The sequence below is a fragment of the Rhea pennata genome, chromosome 5 (genome assembly GCF_028389875.1).
Source record: "Rhea pennata isolate bPtePen1 chromosome 5, bPtePen1.pri, whole genome shotgun sequence".
NCBI lineage: Eukaryota > Metazoa > Chordata > Aves > Rheiformes > Rheidae > Rhea > Rhea pennata.
In genome coordinates, this window is record NC_084667.1 from 44,332,901 (window position 1) to 44,359,014 (window position 26,114).

A 26,114-nucleotide genomic window follows, 5' to 3' on the forward strand; every position below is an offset into this window, starting at 1 on the left:
TTAAAAATCTAGATATTAAGCGAAGAGAGGTGTTAACAAAAAGAAAGGCTTTCATTTTTTTCTACTGAATCAGAAACTGTTTTACATGAAGTCTGGGTTCACAGATCTCTACAAAACACTTCAGGTATTTAAAATAACCTCATCAAGACTTTTCAGTTGATGACCATGGTGGCTGATCATTGCACCTACAGATGCCAGCCCAAATGTATTTTCAGTAACAATTTCAGTTTGTTTTACCAGAATAAATTCTTTCGGGTACAACCAAAGGTTTTCAACATGAGATTTTTCCTTTGAGAAACCAGTGTCCTTGTCTCCTCAGTGAATTGAACACTTTGTTTTGTCTTGGTAGCTTGTTTCCAGTCAAGGTACAAACATGTAACTTTTTAAAATTTGCATATCTGATGACTCTTGAATTTTACATTTTCTCTACCAGAAACAATCAGAAAAACAAACACTTCCTTGCCTTTATCTGTTGAAATAAGAAAAAAACATTCTCTCTACAAGTTAACTTAAAATAAATGGGTATGACAAACTTTCCTAAATCTGCGTGATGTTTCACTTTCACCAATACTGCAGTTCATTTGCTTCATCTGTGTCTAATGTCTTTTGCAATATAATCAGCAAAAGCAAGATACACATCTGAAGAGATCCATTCTTCCGAAAGCCTCAAGTAATTTTGCCTGCTTGGTGGGAAAGAGACCATGGCTGCCTCAGGTAAATTAGGGACCTGTCCTTCTAAAGCTACAGGGAGCTTTACAGCGAGACCTCCCTTTCCCTGTAGACCAAGGGAAGGGCAATTTCAATAGCCCAAAAGGCCAGGGGCAGCCCCAGTTCCCCCAGCGCGCGGCCAGCAGACCTACGAGGTGCACGGAGCCGCAGGGCGAGGCCCTTCCCCGTCGGCGACCCGCTAGTCGGAAACCCACCGCCGGACAAGCGCCCACCGCGACTCGCCCGCACTGCGCCTGCGCGTGCCGCCGGTATGGGCGGAGCGGGCGCGCAGATAGGGACTGCGCATGTGCGGCGCCAGCGAGCCGTTTGGCCGTTGAATTCAAACGGCGGCGCGAGGGCGGTAGGTGCTTCGTGTCCTTCCCCTCCACACCCCTTCCGCGGTGGTGGGAGGAGGGCTTCGGTAGGCTGTGGGAGCGGACCTTAGCACTCGAGGGGGGGGGGGGGGTGTGCGACGCCTCTGAGTGAGGGCGTCTGTGCCGCGGCTTGCAGGCGAGCAGCCGTTGGAGCGGCGTTGCTGGGCCGGAGGCCGCGGCGCGGCGCAGGATGGAGAGCGAGCCCTCCCGCATCCCCGTGTACGGCGCGCTCCACCGTGGCGGCCCCGCAGGTGCGTCTCAGCCAGGCTTCGCGAGGCAGGTAGGGCCTGGCTCGCCTTGCCTTGTCCCGAGGTTCTGGCCCCTCAGTGCTCGGGGCCTGCATCAGGCCAGCGCAGAGGGCAGCGGGAACGGAGGGCAAGCGGGCCACTTTCAGGAAGCTCCGATACCGGTTTAGTCTGTAGTGGCTGTTACGAAATCTCATTTTAAAAGTTGGTGGGTTTTTGTGTTTTTCCCCCAACCTTAAATTCTTGCTATAACACTACCATGCTAAGACACCCTTAAAGCTGAATACATAGTCATAATGCCCTGAAGCTTATATGCAGATGCTACACTGACAATGCTTTTGTCAGTGAAAATGGCTGAGATAGTAACTATGGGAAACAGGTATGGGTCCACTAACAAAAATGTTTCTTTTAGGGCAGCCATGAGTGCTGTGCCTGCTAACAAGCTAGACTACCTTCTGATAGAATTGATATTATACACCTGCTTTGTATCCACTTAAGATCTTGTGGTTAGAACTCTTTTGCTAAACCTATGTTTTTGAGCAAGGTGGGAGGACTGTAATTATCTGAATCATGACTGAGCCTTTTAAGATGACTGCTGGTCTAGCAGTGATGTTAGGGGCCTGCTGAGGGTGTATCTTGCTTATCTGAATGCAGTGGTCATCAGAAGAGGCCCTTAATTCTATAGGGCTTCAGGTACTATTTGCAGCATTTTATCTCCTATACATATGAGGCACCTAGACTTAACATTTGAAATGTGACAGCTGGTGCGTAGGAATAGAACACCCCACCCCACCCCGCTTTATGAATTGGATAGAGATATGTCATTTGAGAAAGTCTTAGCTCCCCCCCCCCCAAAAAAAAAATAGCTCCCCCAAACTACTACATAAACAAAGCTTTATATACTCACATAGCTATGCTTCATGGCTGAATAAACTTTATGTAGAAAGCTAGTTCTCTCTAGAGTTATTTTAGATGTATATCTATTTATAGTAAATCAAAACACAAAGCATTCTTACACTGAGAATTTCACGTGGACTGTAAATATTTAGCTTTTGGTGCTTGACAACTTTACTTGGAATAGTGTGGCTTGCTATCTGCCTGATGTTGAGACTTTCTTTACTATCATGCCTATATTATTGTTTTCAAAATCTCTCCTATTGGTGTTGGTCTGGTAACTATGTTTTAACATTGTCTACCACAAGCTACCTATGGCTTAGTTTGAACCATGGATAGAATATGAAGACTGCCTTTAGTTGTTGCTTTCTCAGTTCTAACTGAATAAGATGAATTCTGTAAATCAATAGCTTAGTAGATGAAGCACTTTTGCATATTAAAGTGATCTATTGCAGGCAGTAGTGTTTTCATTGTTGTCTTTCTGTTGCAGAAATGCAAATGGTGTTTCCTTCAAAGAAACAATGTGTCAGCAAAACAGCTGATCTGGAGTTCAGCAAGGATCCCAATTTTAACTTTAGCTCAAATATTCCAGGAGATGGTGTCTTCAAAGCTACAAACCAAGGGTAAGTGAAAGTAAAGTAGTGATGGGTTTATTACTTGATAAATGTTCTAAAGGTGGCTTAGCATTTTGTAGTTTTTGTCAAACCAACAAACGTGATAATCTGTAAATATACAGTATTTTTCTGTGGTAATTGTATTCTACTTGTCTTTTAAGGTTTCCTAAATCTGCCAAGAAAACGGAACAACTTTCAAAAAAGACAGCTGCAAGAGGGTATGTTTCCTCAAATAAATATTAGTTGCTTTGATGCAAGAATAATCTATCTCAAAGAGTTATGATGAGCTCTCACCCACATACAGCTGCTTCTGCCAAGTATGCTGATGAAAACTCTCTTGGTCATGAACAAGAGCAAATAATTCAAAGAACACTTGGTGAAAGTAAAAAAGGGTGTGTAACACCGATCTTTTTTTGCACGTAAGTCTTTGGTATTTGACATAAGTCTTTGATATTTGACTCTGCAGACCTCTAAGCAGATACAAATTAGAGGCAGAGCTGAAGACCAAGAATCAGCTGTTAGAAACAGCCAAACAACAACTGCACTCCCGACTAGCAGGAGCACAGGTAAGGAGAAGAACGTAAATTGAGCAATTCTTATTATTTTCCACTTTCTGTAGGGTCAGATCAAAGGATTATCTTGTTCATTATCCTGTCTCCATCAGAAGCCAGTGAAGTGTAAGAGCAGGTTGGGTTTTTTTCTTCTTTTACAGGTTCTAGCATGGTATCATTGGTCCATCAGCAGAAATGCAGATGTATTTAGCTGGATAATGCATCCATATCACTGTTAAATAGTCACAAGTGCTTCAATTTCATCTAAAACTCATTGCCAGAGATATATGCAAGTGTGTAATTGTGAACTTGAAACAATCAGCCGCATTGTTGACAGGTACTCCCTTGTTAGATTGTGAGAAACTATAAATCTCATAATTGCCACTCAAGACTTGAGGTCTAACTCTTTTTTCATCCTTACCTCTTAATATACTTCATCCCTCCTCATACAGAAGATAAGCTCTTGAATTTCTTAAATCAGACTTGTTCCCTTTGCCAAATCTCTCCTAGTTCTGTTACCCATCACAAAGTGTGTGGTATGGAACTACATACACTATTGAAAATAAGTGTTCTTCAGGTGTGTATGTACCTGAATTTTACTAATTAAGATCTTGAGTTTTGGTCACTGCTGTTCACTAAGAATTTGAGGGATGCTGACATCATTCTTGTTTTGAGTATTACTAGCTCAATTAGTTTGGAAGAAGCATAAGCTTACATCTGCTATTATGCCATGTTGTTGCCTAGTCTTTTAGAATAATGCTAGTCTTTGGCAAGCGTTATTGAACTAAGATTCTATCATCCTAAATGGTATTTAATTATTTACCACCTTTTACAGGTCACTTTAGGACACACTTAATAGCACAAACTCTACTGTGTGTGCAAGAGGTCCTGCTGGTAACCTTCAATTATAAAAGCTCATTTTATTTCCTAGTTCTCAACTAGTTACTAATCTATGAGATGATCTTTCCTTTTGTCTTGTAGCTTAATTTCTTTAAGAGCCTTTGAGACCTTGTATGGAATTCTCAAAGAGCTTCTGATACTAATCAGTTGAATCACTCTAATCCACATGCTTGTTGATTCTCCTAGAGAATTGCAGTAGACTTATGAGGTTGATCAGCCTATCAGATTGTCTGGTAATATCTGAACTGTGTAGGGAATAATGATGTGGTTCAAAGACTCCAAGATGTCCCTTTTTTTTTCCCCTATGTTCATTGGTCTTTGCATAAAACTCAGATGAGTATGGCACAAGAATAGATGTGCTAGACTTGTCTAAACAAAAATTATCTTCAGGATCAATTTTTTTAACAACTGCTGTGACCTCTGCATGTGATTAAATGTATTAATCCAGTCAAGGAGCAGGAGTAAGCATCTGAAACAGATTAACCTGCAGTAGTGGTAAAGTTAGAAGGGCAAGATCTGATTCTTGATGCTTGGAGAGCACCTGCTAAACCATTAGCATCACAGTCAGTATTATTGGCTACCAGGAAGAAACTCTGCTTAGAAACTTGATTTACTTACAACCCGTGTTAATTGCAGGGCACTATAAAAGAGCTAAGGGATGAGAATGAAAGCCTCTTACAAGAAGTTGAAAAGCTCAAGAAATTTCAGGAGACCTGCATGGTGATTTTAGAAAGCAGAAACATTGATCCTGGTAAGGACTGTGCATTTCAATACCGACAATAACAAAACTGGTACCATATACCACAGTGGTACTTACTCTGGAGAACATCCTTTTATTTCCAATTTCAACTGTATTCATAAGGCATAAAGTCTCTGGTTCCTTGTTCAGGAAATACTGATGTAACATCAGTTGTGTGTGTGTGTGTCTGGGGTTTTTTGTGTGTGTGTGTGTGTTCCCCTTTTCCCCCTCTCTTAAGCTGAAAAACCCTGTTATACCTCTGCTTTCTACAGTAGACTCTGCTCTGGATAAATTTTCAAAATAGTTAGTCTACTTCTTTTGCTGGAAAAAATATTTCTAACAGCTAAGCTGTTAACAGCTGTAAGCTGTTCTTACAGCAAAGTCATCTATATATTAGAGATTCATTAATATATCCCAAATCAGTTACAGGCAGCAACATCTTGGAGGAGGAAGAAAAGACAAAGGAATGTCAGAAGCAGACAACGGTAAGAAAATATTGAAATGGTAATATTAGTTAAACAGGCTTTCTTAGCAAGAAGTCTGTGTGCTACTGCTCCTTACTACCACTGTTGTGGGAAAACTTGCTGCAATTTGTGTTTATCTGCATCACACTAAACTATCTTCTTTTGGCTTTTCAGCTATTAACTGAGAAGCTCATAGCAGAATTGCAGCTATTTAATCAGACAGCTGCAAAAGAAAAGGAAGTGCTTCAGGTAAGACAATAACTTTGTTTCACAGTCAACTGCATAAGGAATGTCTGGTGCTGAGTGAAATTTTGAAGCTTATTTTCCACCTCCCCATGCTGGCCCATTCCTCAAAAAAAAAAAAAACTTGGCAATGAATGCCTGTGGCATTCACATTTTATTATAACTAAATGCATAATATGGAAACTGTAGATGTTACTCCCCTTCTAAATGAAGGAATTATAGCAAGGCTTGTGGTGGGGCAGTGGTAACTTTCATCTAAGTCATTTTAAGTTGAGTTGTATGTAATTCAAGTTTAAACAAGACGGAAAATAAACTGCTGTAGGAAGAGACAGTACTGACTGATAATTTTCAAGTAAGATTGCATCACTTACAGGATTGAAATATATATAATGGGGAAAATTTATATATATGTATATTTTTAAAAGGGGGGTTGGAAATGGAGCTATCTCTGTTCAGACTAGCTCTTCTCCAGGAAGGTTTTACAAGCCTGTATTGCAGATGGTTGTAAACACCACTAGAAGAACACAGATCCAGTAATATTATACTGGAACTCGGAAGACTTGATCTAATTTGGAGTCAGTGGCAGACCAGTGATCTCATGTAGTCTATCTAGGAACTAGGAAATATGCAAGCACAAGTAGGTTCAGTAAGTATTATGCTGTAATCATTTTATGTATATACTGACCCAAATCATTTAAATTCCAGCTCTGGAATTCTTGGTGAGAAATTTAAGAGGTAACCTAATGAAATTGCAAATACTTAAGATTTCCTAATCTTTAGTCTTGGATAAACTGCTATTTTCCTGAAAGAAGCAAGGGAAAAGATATCCCACTCAAGCTAGACTAATCTTAGTTTAGCAAGTAAGACTGTGCTGAAGAGCTCAAATGAACTATCTTGCTGTCTCAAGCCTTTTCCCATTTTTAACTGGAGTTATTTTTGAGCTTAGCTTTGCTATTCAGTATGCTTGTTAGATAATTTCATGTATGCTGGCTTTTCTGTACAGGCAGCAATGGCTAAGTGGAAAGCGGCAGAAGAAGAGAGACACCAGTCCTTAGAGAAGCATTCCTCCTTTCAAGCAGAAGTGGAGCAATGTTCAGCAATGCTTGATCAGATAGAACTGCTTCTGGCTATGTGAAGCTCAAGAACTGACTGTACTACATTTTTGTGCATGTATTTCACTCCTAGTTCAATGATCTCTTCACACTGTAACATAGTTCTTATGTCTGGCAGCCTGAAACAATGAGATGGGTATTGTGGCATCTGGGTGGATGTTACTGAGCTATCTCTGGTGGAGTAGCAACTGCTGGGGCTGAGATGGGACAGGTGGTTGAAGACAGCAGTAATGACCTGCTAGGCAGGGTTAAGTGCTTGCAGCTCTTGTTGCTCTCTCAGAAGGAGTTGGAATGTAAGCTGGACAATGTTTCTTAGCGCATGCCTTTCTCGTGAGCGGCTTACCTGTTTTAATTTAATAGAACTAATAAATGTAGTACTTTGTTACTGTCGGTTTAATGCATTGGAAATACAGAGAGGACAGCTGTGACGGCTGCAACGACCAGAGCCAGGACGGGGCGAGGGCGGGGTGCGGCCCTGGGGCCGGCCTGCGCCTGCGCGCCACGACGGCCCGGGCTGAGCATGGCGGCGGCGTTGGTCGGCAGGGCAGCGGTCGGCGTGGCGCTGCGCGGAGTGCGCCGGCGGCAAGGGCTGGGGCTGCCGCGGCGAGGCAGCGCAGGGCTCGCGGTGGACGACACGGTCAACGGGCTGAGCGATGAGCAGCGGCAGGTAGCGGCAGACAGCTGAGCGGGCCGGGGAAGGAGTGGGGGGCGGCGCGCTCCTTCGCGAGGGGGGGGTGTGGCGCGGGGGCGGGCGCTGATAGGCCGGCCGCCGCAGCCAATCCCGTGGCGGGGGCCGGGCCCGAGGGCGCCGGGGAGCGGGCGGCCGCGGCGCCGGGGCGTTCCGCGCTTCCCTCGGCCGCAAGGCAGCGCCGGCCGCGAGGCCGCCTTGCTGGGCTCCTCGACCCTTCCGCCTTCTTCGGAACAAGCACTGCGAAACGGAGCGCTGCCCGAGCAGGTTCCCCGCATTCGCATTAAGACAGCCTGATGCGAGATGCAGTTACTTACAAAATCGAAACGAACTGGGTCCAGTCAAATCCTCTCAGAAGTGCTGCAGCTTCCCCAGCTTGTTCTCCTGTCTGTTTTATACTGGGGACCTGCAGCTTTGGGATATTAATTCCTGGCTTTACGAGTTTCACTTGTGTTCAGTGCCAACCTAGTGCTCACCATCATGGCGTTTATTCCCTGCTGCCCCGGGGTGTGGAATGAAAGCATTTTGCCAATTAGACTAAATACTTACGTAGCACTGCTCAGAGCTGGATGTATAGCCCTTCTAGATACTTTTGACAATGCAAGTGTGCAAATGCGTGAAATAATGTGTTCATTCTTATTTCTTCCTTAATACTGTATTATTCTTTAGCTGTCTTCTGTTCATAGTGTAGGTGACATAGCCCTATCAATCCTGAAGCACAATATTTCTCTGTGCTTCTATATTTAGTAGCTGTAAAAGGAGAAAATATTTCCATAGTTTCTATCCCCTTAATGAAAAAGCTTTGAGGGGGGAAAAATTTGGTAACTCACAGTTTGTTTAATGTTAAGAGCAGTCTAAGTGTCACAAGCCTGCTTGGAGTGTTTGGGTGCCTCCTTTGAGTCCACCCCCAATCTGTAATGATTATAAGCTTTTTTATGATGATCATGATGATAAAGTGTATTTACGTAGCTTTATGCTCAACAACTTTGCTGACGTCAACTTTGTCTTAATGGAAGCGACAAACATGAAAAATAAAAAAGTATCTGTCTTGGAAGAGAAACTTGCTTGGCAGTACTGGGATCCAAGATCTATGTGGCCATGGAAACTAAAATATATTCTTACTTTTAAAGAAGCTCTTTCTGTTGTAGATTGAGAGAGAGAGGCAGAGCATCCTGGTTATGGTTTGGTTTACTGCTGCTGCCCTTCTACGGGTTTTGGTTAAACAGCAGAGGACTTCAGTCTCTTGACTGTCAGTTTAGTCTCTTTACTAGCCCCAATGCATGCTGATGAAGAACCAAAAGGAAAGAATAGAATTTTAAAGCCGTACCATAGTACTTAGACAAAATTTTTAAATCTCCCTTTTTAAGATATTGTATGCATTTAAGATATTGTACTCATTTTTCCTACTTTTATGAAATGCATATAGACCTCTGGAAAATACATGCGAGTATTAAAATTTTAGAATTTAGAAAAGGATTTAGAAATGTTAGCACTCAAACAACCAGCATACCTGATTCTATCAGGTTTTCTATTTTTTAGAAAATACTAGGATAGCTAATGTAGTTCTAATTTGCTATACTGACACATTTTAATTGATGTATATGCTTATTACATTTAATAATATGCAGATACCTGTGTACAGCAACAACTACTGGGTTGGTATAATACCTCATAATCTGTTTATCAGCTTTCAAAATTTCCTGACCAAAAACATTCCACCAAAACCTCGTATTTGGAAGTAGTTCAGTAGCATTCTTTCATTTTGGGGTAAGATGTTTAACATTAGATTCTGAGTGAAATTTAGTTCCATTAACACCCTATCTTAAGAGCCTAAAGGGCCTTTTGTATCGTCTTTCAACCTATGACCTAAAACTTTGATTTCCTTATCCTCTTGTGCTTCTGGGTTTGAGATCCTGTCTGGCAAGGGAATATTGGAAGTATCCCAGGGAGGAGAATGACAATATATTGATGGGGTTTAATGTGCATGTTTCTCTCTCCCTCTTTTCCTAGCTTAGACAGACCATGACAAAGTTCTGTCAAGAGCATTTGGCTCCAAAGGCCCAACAGATTGACCAGGAAAATGAATTCAAAGACATGCGGGTAAGCGCTTCCTGTGTGCATTTGGAATAGATTTTGGTAGTCAAAGCCAGTCTGTGCTTTGAGCTGTACCTTAGTGCAGAGAAGGAATCCCAGCCCACACCATGGGAACATACTCATCAACTTTTCAAACCTGAAAGTCAAAAAGAAAATGTTAATGGACAGCATCCAGCAAAAAAAAAAAAAAAATGGAGGTAGAGTGATAATGGTCGGGCCTCTGACTTGCTTTTTTGGATTTCTGTTGTAGTGTTTCTCCCTGGCTCTGTTCAAAACTCCTTCCCTAACGTGTACCTTGCATTCTCCTAGCTACTGCACAGAGTATGGGGATTCTTTTGTGCACCATCCTTTCTCAGACGTCTGAGAGTTTCCTGTCAAATTTATTGTGAAAATACTGCATGCAAATGTTGAAAGGTAGAGTTGTTTCATTGTGAGGCTGAAACTTACCTTCGTAACAAAAAATGTCAAGCTCTGTTGAGCAGGACAGTTTCATGTCCTCACCACTGATTTTCATAAGCTCCGCAAAACTTAAAGCTCAGGTAACTGCTAGAATTGCCCAGAGCTCTGATGCTGTCATTTTCAGGGATACACACACAGCTTTGAAGTTAAGCATGTAAATTTAGTCCGTTGCACCAGATGTCATCCAGTGCTACTGAATAATACTTTTTGAAGTCTATGAAGACTATCTACAGATAACTTTCTTATTGCTGGACCATGAGACCATGTGACAAGCATTCACTTACTTGTCCATTGTGTAGCAGAGAGGCTGCTGTCTGAGGCAGCACCAAGGAAATGTCCCCTGTAGCAGATGCACCCCTAAATGATGGCATCCTTTGCTGCTGTGTTGTGCTGTGGCTTCCCTTGTGCTCTATGACACTATGTGCCAGATACAGCTGATATGTACGTCGCAGATCAGCCTGTAGTTCTGTGGCTTGTGCTTGTGGCTCCAGTGCATCAGTCACTGGGTGGTGGTGTTGCAGGAGTGGGAGTGATAAATTTGGTAATAGGCAAGTCGGCAGTCAGCAGCAAAGAAGGACAGCATGTCCTCTAGCAGAGGAGCTTTGTAGGATGTGTGACCAACTATGCAATACTAAGCAAAGTTGTGAAGTCCCCATGTGATTCTTGTCCTGGCAGTCTCAGGAGCCTAGAGGTTATGTACATGAGTAGTCATCATGTGTTTCACTCCTTTAGTTTGGTAAGTCCAAAGTGTCTGCAAGTTCTTTGTTGCATTCTCCTTCTGTAGTTTTTCCAGCACTGCATGATGCAGGCAGTAGCACTGCTTGCCTCAGCAATGGATTTTCCTGCCACGACTGTAACATTCCTTCCTTTATCTCTCCAATGATGCTACCTCAGCTTTAGTTACCTGCTTTTGTTTTACTGGAAGAGTCATAAATCACTCAGTTATAGCAACTCTCCTCAGTATTTCCCAGGGTTCAGTCATGGATTACTTACGCTAACTGCTATTCATGGGAAATACTGGCTAACAGGTCTACACAGTGCCAAAGCTTTAGGTGCAGGCCCTGTGACAAGCATATGGGAGGCAAAGGCCAGCATAAGTGACTTAAGTCACAAGATCCTAGTTGCTCTTTAGCAAGATGTACTATATGAAAGTGTAGTGTTTGAAGTTAATGGGAGGCTTTAATTCATCAAAATTCTCCTTAAACTGGCCAATGATTTAAACCTTTAGGACTTACCCCTGCAGAATGAAATTTATCACTGTGTATTATCTCACTGAAGTCAGCAGACTACTTATATGCAGTGTAACTAGTGTCCTTAAGTCTTGTGAGATGCAAGTCCCAAGAATGGAGTTGCTGCTATGGGAGGAATCTGTGTGTTTATCTCAGGTCTCATATGGATAAGGCCAATAGCTGTGTCCCGTGAGCTCATCCTACTTCCCTGACTGTGGCTCTGGACTGATTGCTTGTTCTGTGTTTGTAGGAATTTTGGAAGAAACTTGGGGAACTGGGAGTTTTGGGGATCACAGCTCCTGGTAAGTCTGTTTCCACCTTTTACCATCTGTTGGGTGATTATTCAAACAAAATGGAGAATGCTTAAGCTTACCCCTTCTGGTTTATAATAAACTTGTACGTGATGTAACATTCTTTCTATCCTGAAGCTCCTATTTCCCCATTTTTTAAAACATTCTTTGGACATTTGTGTTATTCTATCCTGAATCAGAATCCTTTTTCTCTTGTTGGACTTTTGGACAATTACAAAATGAATTTTAAAGTTTAAAAGTACTGTTCAGAAATGGTTTCTCCAACCTTAGTGCACCTAACTCAAATGTGCGTGTGTTTCCCCAATATGAAGCATTTACTGTAAATTTTAAAGAAAGAGCTGTAGATTAAAGTATCCTAGAACAAACATCTGTCTCTAATAGGAGGAGTTACAGGGTGTAGAACAGTGCTATGGAAAGCTGTGATAGCTATAGGAGGGCTGGCTGCATCCAACCAGTCAGGAAAAAATCAGGGTAAATTTTGTTCAGCCTTGTCCAGATCAGCTGAAGTGTTTGATTAACGTTGTATATTACAGAGACTGCTCTGGTCATGCTGAATGCAGTAATAGAGCATAATGAAGGGAAATGCTTAATGGAGAAAAGTAGCCACTAAGGCCTTTATTTCCCCATCGTAAAGTCTGTGTTTCTAGATGTGTGTGCGCAAAGGCTTCTGCAGAAGCAAGCTGAACAGCAGTATGTTGAAATAATGCCTCTGCATTTCTTTCAGCAGAGCTGAGTGTGCTTGGAAGAGTCCATAATTCTGCTTTCTTTCTCTTTACTCTTCCCAATTTACTGCTGCTCCTGTTCTTTCTCTATTGCTTGCCTTTTTTTTTTCTTTGATGTTGTGCCTGGGGCTTACAGCAATTTCCGTGATAAATAAGCAATCTCCTTATGAGTCCTGTCTACTTTGATTTCCTCGAAGATTTACTGATAAAACCTTTCTATATCCAAACTTTTATGTCTTATGATTTTTCATTGTATAATTACATGCAGTTTCCTTGTTAGCATCGGATTTGTTGTATGCAGTGAAGACTGGAATTGACAAGGATGTGAAGAAAACATAAAACTTTATGGGTGTACATGATTGATTGGATGGACACCAGTGCATCAACTCTATTAGGGAGCATTTGAAATGACGGTGCTTTTTGTTTCATTTTTAAAACTAAGCACACTGTGTTGCTTTTATGTAGTTTTACATTTATTTTATAAAGAGCTAAGTTAGGAAGTGCAAATATGTAGCTGCTATGGAACGATAATACAGGCAGGTCATGTATAAAGAGTCATTTTGAAAGTACTCTGTCCCTAGATCACACTGTGGTTTGTATTACATAAGTTGTCTGGCAGGATTATTTTATTGTAGCATTTGTGGTGCAGAGCATTTGTAGGCCTATACTGCTTAAAGGAGGGAGTTAACTTTTTGTTTTTGAGGCAACAGCATCCAACCCAGTCAGTAGTGTAGGAGCAAAAAGTTCTCTTGTTTTGATGTATATGAGATGTATATGTATATTAAACACCATAGTGCCCAAACTAGAAATGAGAAACTCCATTTATCTGCATTCACCTACCTTAACCTTGCATCCAGCGTTCCTGTTTGCTTCCAGGATTCCCTTCTTCCAGTATATTGATAGTAAAATCAAAAAGCGTGGTTTGGAGTAGAGAGAGGAGATTTCAGATAAAGTGCCTTGCTGATAGAGATGGGAGTCAAAATGAGTCCTGAAAGGCTTTACCCAATGCTGGTGGCTGGTGTGTTAATTTGTTGAATTAGAGGCAGTAGCTGTCTTTCAGCTCGGGTTATGTACTCAGCTCTTGAGTGCTCCGCTGAGCATATAGACATATTTGCTCTTACTCTTGTTGCTGCTTCCTCAAAGCATTCAGGTTAATGACCATTAAGTGCTCCTAGATGACCTCTCTGACTAGTTTGCAGTGTCTGCATCCTTCTGCTTTAATTCATTTCTTACCAATACAATCACTTGCTTCTTGCCTGTAAAACCAAGCTTTTACTTCTCGATGTGATTCTGTGTGTACGGTGTGTATATACATACATACATATATGGTATGTATCTATTTATAAGGGATTCTCAGCCTGTTCCAGCCCATTATGTATTTCTCAGCCTTCCCTTTTCCTACCTTCTCTCTTTCTATTCTACCCTGTCTTTAATTTATCAATCACCAGTTTTAGACTTAGCTCAGTGTGTCTCACTAGATTCCCAGTTATGAAGGTCGTGCTGCTCTGACTCGCTTCATCCTATGTTGAATTCCAAATTCTGGCCACTGTTGGATTATAGCAGTTTAATTTCAGGATCTTACCCATTCCAAACTGGTTGTCACTCAAAACGCTGGTCTCCTCCACACTTGTGGACATAGAGAAATCCCTAATGTCCCACATTTTGAGCAGCTTGAGGGTTCCTCATTTATTTTGGGATGCTTATGTGCTGCTTATGACAAACATTTGGACTTCACAAATCTTGCCACTACTCCTTTGTCCCTTCACCTAATATAAGTTGCCACTAGTCTATTTGACTAGTATAAAAGCAGTCTCTCCTGAAGCTCCTGCTGTTGGAAGTAGCTTGATGTTTCCCTCTGCCAGCTTCTTTCCCACAGGTTGTCTTATATTGACTCTTCTCTGAAACAGGTTTTGTCCTTTCTATTTGTTCTTTCTACATATTTGGAGTTTAATTTTCATGATAGCATTATGTTACACTTGGGCATAGTTAACATGAAATCTGCACTACTGGGCAAGTATTGGCAGCTTAAGGATAGTGTCAGTTAGAAACAGAAGCCCTTGTTTGTCTGAGATGTCATTCAAGGCAACTCAGCCTGGGGGTCTTGTGCATGTGTGATTTACTCCATGATGATTAATGTGAGTATTTCTTTCCTTTTTTTTTTTTTTTTTTTTTTTTTTTGATAGCAAAATATGGTGGATCTGCTATGGGGTATCTGGACCATGTACTGGTGATGGAGGAAGTTTCTCGCGCATCAGCTGCTGTTGGACTCAGTTACGGTGCCCACTCAAACCTTTGTATTAACCAGCTAGTACGGAATGGCAATGAAGCACAAAAAGAGCAGTACTTGCCTAAGGTATATGATTGGCAGAGAAGGTGAAATTAGAAAGATCTATTTTCTTGGAACTGTGTGAGGAAACATGAGGCATGTGAGGAAAATATAATGTATTTTGGAGCACTGTAGGATTTAGGACACTAGAAGTATGAGAAAGTTCACTGGACTTCACTTTGCCATTGCTGATCTGGTCTGGCACTACCTCTTTTGTCTCAGAGCAGGTTTGCATGTCTATCAGCAGTATATGCTAAACTGGGCTGGGTTGAAGCTTCTGCTGCTGTCATTTCCTTACAGTGCCAGCCTCTTCCTCTTAATGTTAGTAGGAAAGATCTTGTGGAGATGAGCTTTTATGTGCAGTTCAGGTGAGAAGAGTCAGTGTTATCACTCTCTCTCTCACATGTTTCTCCTGTAGCGTGAATTCTTTTATGAAACGATTCTCAGAAAAAGAGAAAAGAGAACTTGTTTCAAGTAGGTAGCAACAGAACAAAACCATGGAAAAGTTTTCTAGCATGCAGCAAGCCAGCAGATTTGTATCTCTTGTACAGCCATGTGCAAGGATGAATTTGTCTTTTATGGTGTGTAGCATCTTAAGGATGTCTGAATGCTTGGTTCTCCTATGGTTAAGAGCATCTTCATCATTCAGGGGGCATTCATGTTTGTAACCTAAGAGTCTGTTAAAGAGATTTCAGTATTTAAACTTATAGAGAAACAAAGCCAGTAGAGAAACAAACTGCATACAAAGTGCTCTATTGCTTCCTCAAAGCCTTCTCGTGCAGGCTGGCAGTATGTAACCCCAGATGTGATAGTTGTTTCTCAGGTGTATTTTAATACCCTCATTCACTGGCTTTCAATATAAGATAGGCAACCATTTTGGTTTTTACTCATCCTGGCTCTTAAGAGAGTACTTAATGGTAAGCCAGAGACAAGTCTTGTTCTGTACGGTGCACTAGATAGTTTTCAGCATGACACTAAGGCTTCTGTTAAAATCCACTGATGGATTGAGTTGGTTGAACATCGATCTTAATCACTGAAACTGTTTTTTAAAAATGAGAGATCAAAAGGAGGAGAAGATAGAAGAAGGTACACAGGAGAAAAAAAAAAAGAAAGAAAAGGCAAGGAGAAAAGGGCAAGATGAAAGGAACGGAGAAGAGGAAGCAACCGCTATGCCAGAGCCTGGCATGAGCAGGCACAGAAGGAGGGTGTCCATCTGCTATCCTAGCACGAGTGTGGGGGGACTGGGCAATAAGCACATTGCTAAGCAGTTTGCAATCTCTTTTCATCCTCCTCACTGGCCTTTTGTTTTTAACCACTTCAGTTTATTTAAAAGGGCAGTCATAAAGCACAGAACAAGGAGTCTGGGAGAGGCATATGGCTGTCTGCATGGTTCTTTTGGCACCTTCCTGGAGATAGATGAGTACAGCTCTGCTTTTAAAATGCTAACTCAGACATGAGCTGAGTCATCCAACTCATCCTACTGTGATTCTCTGTTCCCTCAGCACAGCAGCACAAGGGAGCTTGCTGCAAGGACTGTACTGGGAACAAGGGTAGAATCCTCACCTGCAGGTTAAGTAGAACAACTACTATTGAGATTCAGTGCAGAAAAAGACAGGCTGAAGAGGGAATGGAAATGCAACAGTACTATTTTCCCTCCTTTTCTTATGTTTGTCTTTCTTTCCAGCTAATCAGTGGGGAGCACATTGGAGCATTAGCAATGAGTGAACCTAATTCTGGATCTGATGTTGTCTCCATGAAGCTGAAGGCAGATAGAAAAGGTAAACAGTGTCATATACTACCTGGATAGGTCATGCCAGTTTTCCCCCTAGCCAGCATAAATAATGGCTCTTGTAAATTTATGTTAGCCTCCCCAAAACTCTGAACATTCAATCTCAGGTATATCCCAGCCGTGTTCCCGGGCTTATGCTGCCTCCCAGGAAAGTCACAGTGTATAATAAAGTAAAATAGTGAAGACATAGGATGGGTGGTTGAATGTTCAGAAGTGGACACATTTTTGGTCTCTCACTTCTGGTTATGGAGGTGGAAGGTAGTGGTATGGTGGAACCGGTGCCACATGCCTTAGTTTGACAAGTGTTCATTAAACTCGATCTTTGGACTGCAGAAACAAAGGAAAAACATTTTCTTGAATTTGGAAGGGACTTAGTGCATGCTCTTTGTGAAGTCTTAAAGAGCATCCTTGGAAGCCCGCTCTGAAATAATGTGGATGAAGGGGTAGGTGGTATTCTGTTGTGAGCTAATGAATTGCATGCATCTCTGTGCTTCTAGGGGACTATTTTGTTTTGAATGGGAGTAAATTTTGGATCACCAATGGGCCAGATGCAGATGTTCTCATTGTTTATGCTAAAACTGACCTTAATGCTGTTCCAGCCTCCCGAGGTATAACTGCATTCATTGTGGAGAAGGTAGGTTTAAGTTACTCTATAATAAGCCTCTCAATTTTTATTTTTGTCTGTTTTGGAGCTACCATCCTTCACCCTAACTGACTTTTTCAGAAATTGGCTAGTTTTCTCTTGATAAGCTGCCAGCCCCTTCTTCAAAGGCAAACTACCTCCTGCCTAAACTTTACAAACCCATGTGATTAGTCTCCTGCCCCAGTGATATACCATATTGCTCTATAAGCTGGGAGTTTTAGGATTTTGGCATCTACACATGTAACTCACCCTTTGGTCTAGAACTGTAGAGATAATGGAGAAAAGCCTAATATGAAAGGGCTTGCATGTTTCCAAAAGTTGTCAGGGGTATTGGAGGCCCTGTAGATCTGCCATATTATCCAGTTATCTATTCTTGCATTTTTAATATTGAGACATTAAAATAACTCTATGAATTTTCTTGCACTGTCCCTTCAGAAGCATGGACACAAAGTAAAGCGTGCCAAAGGGAGCAGAGTCAGGTCTCCACACAGGGAGCCCTTGGGAAAAAAGATCGTTTTTCTTTTTTTTTTCTTTTCCTTATCTCCTCTAGTTAATTGGAGATATACTATACACAGCTCTCTTACCACCAGGAAGAAAGGATAAGGCATTTCATGAAGGCAGGAAGCTATGACAAAAGAAATGATACTGGAAATGTAAAAATTTGAGTTCAGTGAAAACACTGTGATGGACTTACCCAGCTTAGCAGCTAGAATAGTTCAGTCACTGGCCAAAGCTTATAATGCTTACTCTAGAGCAGTGCCAGTGTTGGCAGCTGGCCGGGTCGCAATTTATTCACTGTTTAGAAAATGGACTCACTTGTCTAGTTAGCATGGTGCCCCCAGGGGTACATGTTTCCCTGCTTATTTGCTTTCTTCACACTTCCACTTACACCTGTGCTTGTTCCAGGAGCAGATAGTTCACTCTGACTCCCTTTCTGGTACACTGCGCATATTCATGTGGTCAGGGAAACTCTAGAAGTCTGTAATGATTTCAAACCTCTCAGTTCTGAAAGGCTAAATAAAATCTGATTTTCCTGTTATGACTTTGCAGGGAATGCCAGGTTTCAGCACAGCCCAGAAGCTTGATAAGCTGGGAATGAGAGGGTCTAATACCTGTGAATTGATCTTTGAAGACTGCAAGATCCCAGGTGAGTTAAGTTCAAGTCATGGCCACATGCATGTGGTGAGTCCCTCTCTTCTTGGTCAGGCAAACTGGATCAGCAATTACATGCATGTTCAGACTGACCTAGAGGGCTTTCTAGATAGCTGTCTGCTCTTTGGCAGCCGCACAGGAGAGCTGGGGAAACAAGAAAAATGCTGTGCTCTCTGGTGGATTCTACTGAATGAGCACATCACTTGTTAGATCACTCCTGTTTCGCCCTCAGGGACACTGCTCTTAATCACTGCTTTTGCAAAGCCTGCATGAGGTTTCTAAAGAAACTGCTGATTATTTTGTTGCCTTTAGAGCTCCCCATCTGGTGTACGGAAGAGCATATTAGCCCTGAAGTTTCTTTTCTCCAAAATCACTGGAAACTGCCTGACAGACTTGGTTTGCCTATAACATTCCTGAATTCTGAGATTAGGGCCTGAAAAAGGACATCACCTCCCCTTTAGTTAGAACAGCAAGATGGTGGCTGTGCCTTATGAGGAGCAATGCTAATGGCTATTTTTGTTACTACAATGGCTGTTTTTGTTGATAGAAAAAAAAAAAAAAATCAAAGCCACTGTATAGCAAGTGGAGTGATCCTTTATCTGAATTCCTGAAAATCATAAGTATGAATCTGCAGAACAAGTAACTCTTCTGCTTCCCATATACTATCAAAAGCTGCTTTGTAGTACTCAGTGTCAGCTGAAATCTGATACTTTTAACTTTACTGGATCCCTCCACCCTAAAAGCAGAAAGACTAGTGCCTGTGCATTCAGATCATCTTCTGGATAATCATCCATACAGAACAGCATGTTTTTGTGGTTACAGGATTTCCATTTTGTGATAACTCAGAGAAGTGCATCACTGCAGTGTTAATAGTTAGCACGCTTCACACTCTAGTGATTAGTACAGCTTTTGATCTTTTACTTTGGAAGCTGAACCAGTCTGATGCCTTTTCATATGTCTGCAGGATGTTTCTCTTATTGATCAAAATATCCTCTTCTAGCACTACAGTTCTATCCGCTTTAAAATATCTGGGTTTCACTGTGTTCCACTGAATATCTAGTATTTCTCTCATAGTAAGTGTTTTCTGTGGATTCACTCAGTCATATTGCTTTGGTAAAAGCAAGTTCAGAGCCCTGATAGTTTTATGCTGTGAGACTGCCCCTCCTTGTGCAGTCAGAAGACACATCCTTCAGCCCACTGCATGCTTATCCATCCCTTTTCCCTGGGTGTACAGGAAAATGTTCAGGCTAGTCAGTCCTCTTTTCATCTCTGAGATGTCATCACTCATGAGCAGCTTCATCATTTTATTATTACTGATTATGGTGTTTCTGTTCTGTTCTTTAAAGTAGCATTTGCTATTAATACTTTTCTTTCTCATCTGTAGAGGTCCTAAGCTTTTTCTCAGAGAGCTGAGTTTCATTCTCCTTCCTCTTTCTAGCTCCCATAACATGCTGCAGAGGCTGCACTTCTCCATGAAACCCATCAACATACTCATCAGTAAGCAGGAGATATTGCAGTCCTTAAGCTTCTGTCACTGAAAAACAGACTGTTTGCTTCAAGAGAATATCTGCACGTGTCCACAAGTCCTGTCTTACTTTAAGTTTACATATCACATTTCTCAGATCTCTTGTGATCAAAGCCTGAAGTATTTGTCGGCTCTTTTATATGGCACGATTATGGATAATCTCTGTCCATCTACCAAGCACAGTTGTTAGGCTTGAAGTTCCCCTCTAACTGTAAGGGGACAGCCTTGCTGTGAGGAGATGAGTCTTTTTATTCCTCCCTCTCCTTCTATGCTTGTGAACATCAGCACACGCTTTAGATTGTCCCTAAGTAACATGGGTTTCCAAGTTTTTTCTTCTCAACCATTATCTAATGTGAATATTTTTCTGTTCCATTTTCACAGGAATAGTACTTGTCTTTTAAAACATGTATTTGTAACAAATGCAATGTTCTGCTCAGCCTCCTTCACAGAAAGGGGGATGATGTCTGTTTGTATTTCTCAATCTCAGAAGGCCAATGTTTATTGCCCCAACATGTGGTAAGTGGTGAGTTTTGGCTTGTTGACTGTGCAACTTCTGGTTTCTGTATTAGGAATGCCCCGAAAGATGACCTGAGTACATCAGACTGGGATTCATTTGTTTCAAATACATGATTAGTAGGCATCTTATGGTAACAGTATTTGGTCACTGTCAGTTTGAGTTAGACGGAAACTAATGGGTTGGAGAAGAGGACTCTTACTTTGTGCTCCCAGGCTACTAAGTTTCTTGTACTTGTTGATACAAATGTTAAACCTAGAGGATCTCTGGAAAGCAGGCAGTAGAATAGCAGTGACTGTGAATGCACATTTTAACCTTTTACTGCCATTTTCTTTTTGACTTTGGCTGGATTGGAAAGATATTTCAGTAGTAGGAGGAATATGTATCAAAACTCAGAGCCTGTCTAGTTCATCCTGAGTGCTTGTGCCTCAAGCCAGAAAGGAAGGCAAAAGTGTCTGACTGAATCCTCTCCCCAGAGAATATAAACCCTTGGACAACCACTTATCTTCTCAGTTTTGCATGTAGATAAGTCACTTTCCTTTGCTGATTGCAGCCAAAAATATCTTGGGGCAGCTGAGTAAAGGAGTCTACGTTCTGATGAGCGGCTTGGACCTGGAGAGACTTGTGCTGTCTGGTGGGCCACTGGGGTAAGGATTCTTTCATCTTTCACAGATTTTTAAGGCCAGAAGAGTCTTTCATGGTCACCTAATGTGGTGGGTCTCAGACTGGAGTTGCACCTCTCAGAAAATTGTCTTAGATGAAGAACTGAGTTGCTAGGCAGGCCTGGAGAGCGAAGTATAGCTGAGAAGAGGTGGTTGGGTCAGAGTTTTGCAAAGGATGCAAGAAGTAGAGGATGCAGGAACAGGGAGATCCCATGGCCACTGAGAATTATTCAGCTGTGCCATAGTTGCTCACAGCTGTAATCATCTTCGGTCTGAGGGCCTTCCGGAGAGGCAGTCACACAGTTGGTACTCCATGGCAACCACGGCTCACTCTGCTTCTGCTCTGCATGTGTTTTTCTTTAGCTCCCCTCATGTCCTCATTGCTCACGCTGTTTTTCTCAGCTTGAGAACATATATATGTTCTCGTATTCTGAGTAACAAGGAGTGGAGGACACAATGCCACAGGGAAAATTTTCAAATTCCTGCCCTCCAGTATAGCACAGGCTATGCTCTTCCCTGGAACAGCCCTCCGGAACATGCTTTTGAAAAAAAAATAGTTTTGATTTAAATGTTTCCAGGGATGGCTTTACCTTGCTTGGAATAACCAACTCCTTGTTTATGGCTCAATTTCTTTAAAGTCTAAAACATTATCTAGGCTCTCACATAGAAGGACCACTGAATAAAAGGTTTGTACTTCATTTACTCAGTCCTTAGGCTCCCTAGTAATTCTTTTTACCGTACAGCACTTTTGTCCCCCTAATTTCCCTCTCTGTTCTAACCCTCATATGGAAAGATTTATCTTCCATAAAGCAGGAGGAGGATTTTTCACTATTCTCATTCTTGTCTGCACTTTTTTTATAGTATTAGCTAGTACTCCTTGAGTTGGTCTTCTTTGGAGATGCAAGGCAGCAAAAACTGTCCTAGCTACAGTTGTAAGAGAGCTCTTCAATCCTCCATCTCAGTCCCCTGAATTAAGAAGGTAAGACCTTACCACAAGATGTGTCCCAAATGAGCAGTGTGTAGAGCATAAGGCAGAAAACTGGGATCTTTGGATTTTATTTTTAGCATTGTTTTAGTGTAGCTATAGGAAGGCAGTAGCATCCTTCTCTAGGTGCCTGAGAACCTTTTTCTCTTAGATTGAGCTTCCAAGAATGAATTATTGCTTGTCTGTTAATTACTCTGTTTTCTTCCTCTTCCTTTTCCCTTCTCACTATCTATGTCTTTCCTAGGCTCATGCAAGCTGTTCTTGATCATGCATTTCCATACCTACATGTAAGAGAAGCATTTGGACAGAAAATTGGCCACTTCCAGGTGAGACAGGAAAGTGATTACAAATAATGTTTGTTTTCTCTTTTAAAAAAGAAAAAGAAAAACACCCTGGGAAGACAATTCTCTCTGTCATGGGAGAACTAGGGCTTTGCGTGGAGAAAGATATTTGAAGTTTTTGCTGGGGCTGCATGATGTAATGATGTGATTAAAAAGGTGAACGCATTCCTGTGACCCTGTTTATCTGAGGCCACTCACTGTCAGTGGGTGAAGGACTGAGAATGGCATGTTTCCACTAACCTTGATGTCTGGGAGTTCATGATTCAACAGATCCTTAAGCTTCCTCACCACATCCACCTGGTTTCAGTTGTCTGGTTTCTACTCGATAGCACAGGGAATGCCCTATGAGAACAACTCTGATCCTCAGTGCTCATGCAGAAAATAATCATCCTCTTGCTATCTGTGATCTCACATTGTTTTAATACCCATAAAATATCTCTTGTCTTCTGCTGTGACATGTAGCTCATGCAGGGCAAGATGGCTGATATGTACACGCGGCTGATGGCATGTCGGCAGTACGTCTACAATGTAGCAAAGGCCTGCGACCAAGGCCATTTCAATGCAAAGGTGAGCTTGCTTCCACATGGACTCTGTATGCCAGGGGAGTTCCTTTCAGTTTGGTCCCAAACTGTGAGTGTGGTGGAGATTCTGTACTATGAGTTTCAGCTCACAGCTCTCCAAGTACTTTTTTCTCCCCTAAAGAAAAAGAAAGCCTAGTTCCAGAAGGCAGCAAAATTAGCAGTACTGTTAGGTGTTACTGGGAGCCCAAACACAATATCCTGGTTATTTTAAGGAGTTATAGCAGTCATTCCAAGGTGGTGTCATCTCCACAACTGACACTGTCACCACATGTGAATATGTCAGTCAGGAGGGGACCAAGTGTTTAACAGTTGGAGAACTAGTAGAGCCCTACATCCCATATCAAATCACTTTGGTATCCTTTAGGCATGATGTGCATGCATGGGAGAGATGCACTCCCCTCCTGCATTCTTTTGCTCTTTCTTCGTGTGTCCTTTATGGACCCGATACAAGTCTTCTGCAGTGACAGAAAGACTGCTGAGTTTTCTTCCATACTGGGGAATGAATCTATGCCTTTGTGGTAAAGTAGTTCAGAGTTATTAGCAAGTGTTTGCAGAGTAATGGAAAGGTCAGAGCAACAAGGAGATTGGAGAAGGTTAGGTGACACCTTTCCTGACTGTCAGTGATTTTTGTTCTCTCCATTAGGACTGTGCAGGAGTGATTCTCTATTCAGCAGAATGTGCTACCCAGGTGGCTCTGGATGGGATTCAGTGTCTCGGTAAGGCGCAGTCACTGGCAGTGTTTGCTTCTTTGAGGAAGAGACTGAGTGATTGCCACAGAGAGCCAAACATAGTGCAAGACATGTGCCTCTCCCACCAGTAGTTCCTAAAATCAGAGATGTGACTTGTGACTTCTTTTTGGTTGTAGGTGGGAACGGATACATCAATGACTATCCAATGGGGCGTTTCCTGCGTGATGCCAAGCTCTATGAGATTGGGGCAGGCACCAGTGAAGTGCGCAGACTTATCATTGGCCGGGCATTTAATGCTGCTTTTAAGTAATAACAACCAGCGGAGAGACAGCACCCTGACTACCAAGAGGCCTTTGACTGTAGGGCTGAGGCGCACAACTTTTTCTTCCTGTTTTGAGATTCTGGGATTGTTGCTTGTGGACTCTTTCCTGATTGCCCTATGAACAGATGCTGCTGGGCTAGGCTTTACTGAGAGAATGAATCAGACAGTAGGATAGAAGGAAAAATGTGTTTTTCTTCTCATGATCAACCTGATTCATCCTGTTCGTAAGCCATCCGGATTCTAAGTGCTACAGAGCTGAGGTTCGTCCAGGGGACATATCACCATCAGAGCAGGCTGCTGAACATTATTCCTGGAACAGGAGGCAGCCGTTGCTGAGTACGGAAAGTCAATCCAAAAATACGGACTAGGGAGTAATTTTCTTCCCTTTAAAAACTGAGTGCCATTAAATAGCTAGCATTTAGCATGCTCTTGCAGGACGGAGGAATTTCCCATTGCAATCCAATGGGATTAATTGCTTCCATTTTGGGAAACTCAGTGCCAGCGAATCATGGGGGGTAGCTATCATGAACATCAAAATATCATAGCCAAACAAGCACTGTTTTAGGCCTTGATTACTAAAACCTCATTAAAACACCACTTCTATTTATTTGCCTCCTTCCTTTCCTATTCCAGCTGCTTCTCAAGATATTTCAGTGCAGCTGAAGTCCTTACTCTTGACTGACTGCTTCCTGCTGTGTTATCTGTTCCGAAGTGTAACCATCCATTCTGGGAACAGAATTCTGGGAATGTCAGACCTATATTGTGATATCCATGAATGAGTCAGTCAGAAGGAGGCTGACCTTTGGTTTCGGTTTGTTTGTTTGTTTTTGGCAGGTTGTTCTTTGGTGAAAGCATGTACTTACACTCCACCTTTGCTTGGTTAGAGGGAGTCAGAGTGAGTGCAACAGTATTTGTGGTTGTTTTCAGGGAGTATTAAATACATCAAACTAAGGTGTACCTAATATTATTATGGAAAACTGCAGTACATGCTGCAGTGTCAAAGAGAATCATGAAGGAAAATGGGCTGTTGTAAACATGACAGAGGAATGAATTAAATGGTTACCATATAGGCAACCTCCCAATAGTTTTAACATAGAAAAACTTAAAGCTTTTTGTGTTGTTTTTGGTTGTAGTTAATGTCTGTCTGTCCTAGGTGACAGAAACTAATACTGAATTTTAAAATGCTACAGACTGAAGAAAAATTCACTTTCTTGTATTGCCAGCTAGGTCACCAAGTATTTATACAAAAGGCCAATAAAACTTCAGTTCCTCTAGAAGCAGAAGCAACTTCTAAAATCATGGTGCAGTACCTTCTCCCTTCATGTACATTCGGCTGCACTGGAGGACTGTCAGTCTGCGGTTGTCCCAGGGATTAATTGTCAGTGTTGAGTAAGTGTAAATCTCTGGGTAAAGCTAGTGGAGATGGGCATAAGCAGAGTGTGGACTTAAGTGGCTTTGCCTATCAAGTATGCTTCTTTGAACTGTACTTAGAAATATTTTGAAAATGGGCCTTGCAGCACAAGTAAGGTTTGTACAAAACTGCTGCTATTGCTGCACCCTATGCAAGCATCTAGTGTCCCACGGGAGTTTTCAGGCAGGAGGTTTTGGAGTTGCCCCAGTGATCTGGATCACACATGCCTGTGGTGATGAGTAATGCAGCCCTAAGCTGCTGAGCCCCGTCCTGTTGCCTCTACCTATGGAATGAGGAGGCTGTTGTTGACTCATCCTGCCATTGTGGCCCCTCCATCATCCAGGCACGAGGAGCACAGCCGAGTGCCCTCCCTTCCTTTCTTCCTTTGCACCCACGTTTCCTTCCGGATCTGTGGTTTGGCTTATTTTTTGTTCCCCCCCCCCCCCCCCCCCCCCAAAGCAAGCTGTGGCCAGGGCACGTAGATAGTGAGTGGTGCCGCAGGGTACGCAGCAGGGCTCATCCACCCCATGAAGCAGGTGCAGTTTTCATTTCTTATCCAAACGGCAGTTCTCCAGCAAGAGATGGTGAGAGCACTTGCAGAGGTGGCAAAGAGCAGGAGCACAGTGTCTCTAGCATGTATCGGAAACTCGTATTTTACCTGTGTGTTTTTAGCTCTTTGGCAGGCAAATGAATCACTGTAACTTTGCCTGAAGACGCCCAAGAGAGAATTGGCTCTGAATCATTGTGTTGTCATCTGTCTCTAGCCAGAGGAGCTTCCCTGAAATGAATGTTTGAACAACCTCAGGATCTTGCAAGAGACTCCAGTT

General features: G+C 42.2%; 2 protein-coding genes across 2 annotated transcripts; both read left to right on the top strand.

Annotated features, from left to right (window-relative positions):
- Nucleotides 1-1,232: 1,232 nt before the first annotated feature.
- Nucleotides 1,233-7,211, top strand: KNSTRN (kinetochore localized astrin (SPAG5) binding protein). Its single transcript, XM_062577441.1, has 8 exons — nt 1,233-1,333; nt 2,712-2,844; nt 2,997-3,053; nt 3,302-3,401; nt 4,923-5,037; nt 5,449-5,510; nt 5,664-5,738; nt 6,736-7,211. The coding sequence occupies exons 1-8, from the start codon at nt 1,273-1,275 to the stop codon at nt 6,865-6,867; spliced, it is 735 nt and encodes a 244-aa protein (XP_062433425.1). The 5' UTR covers nt 1,233-1,272; the 3' UTR covers nt 6,868-7,211.
- A 146-nt stretch (nt 7,212-7,357) lies between these two features.
- Nucleotides 7,358-25,153, top strand: IVD (isovaleryl-CoA dehydrogenase). The gene is made up of 12 exons (XM_062576417.1): nt 7,358-7,511; nt 9,543-9,632; nt 11,565-11,616; nt 14,531-14,700; nt 16,358-16,451; nt 16,960-17,096; nt 18,156-18,252; nt 20,850-20,943; nt 22,188-22,269; nt 22,747-22,851; nt 23,509-23,581; nt 23,731-25,153. The coding sequence occupies exons 1-12, from the start codon at nt 7,365-7,367 to the stop codon at nt 23,862-23,864; spliced, it is 1,275 nt and encodes a 424-aa protein (XP_062432401.1). The 5' UTR covers nt 7,358-7,364; the 3' UTR covers nt 23,865-25,153.
- Nucleotides 25,154-26,114: the final 961 nt, after the last annotated feature.

Excerpts from the sequence above, each read along its gene's own strand:
- KNSTRN (XM_062577441.1), top strand. The coding sequence starts at position 1,273 with ATGGAGAGCGAGCCCTCCCGCATCCCCGTGTACGGCGCGCTCCACCGT. Across the intron at positions 1,334-2,711 it reads CCACCGTGGCGGCCCCGCAG|AAATGCAAATGGTGTTTCCT; the intron begins GTGCGTCTCAGC and ends TTTCTGTTGCAG. Across the intron at positions 3,402-4,922 it reads CCCGACTAGCAGGAGCACAG|GGCACTATAAAAGAGCTAAG; the intron begins GTAAGGAGAAGA and ends TGTTAATTGCAG.
- IVD (XM_062576417.1), top strand. The coding sequence starts at position 7,365 with ATGGCGGCGGCGTTGGTCGGCAGGGCAGCGGTCGGCGTGGCGCTGCGC. Across the intron at positions 20,944-22,187 it reads CTGTCTGGTGGGCCACTGGG|GCTCATGCAAGCTGTTCTTG; the intron begins GTAAGGATTCTT and ends TGTCTTTCCTAG. Across the intron at positions 23,582-23,730 it reads GGATGGGATTCAGTGTCTCG|GTGGGAACGGATACATCAAT; the intron begins GTAAGGCGCAGT and ends TTTTGGTTGTAG.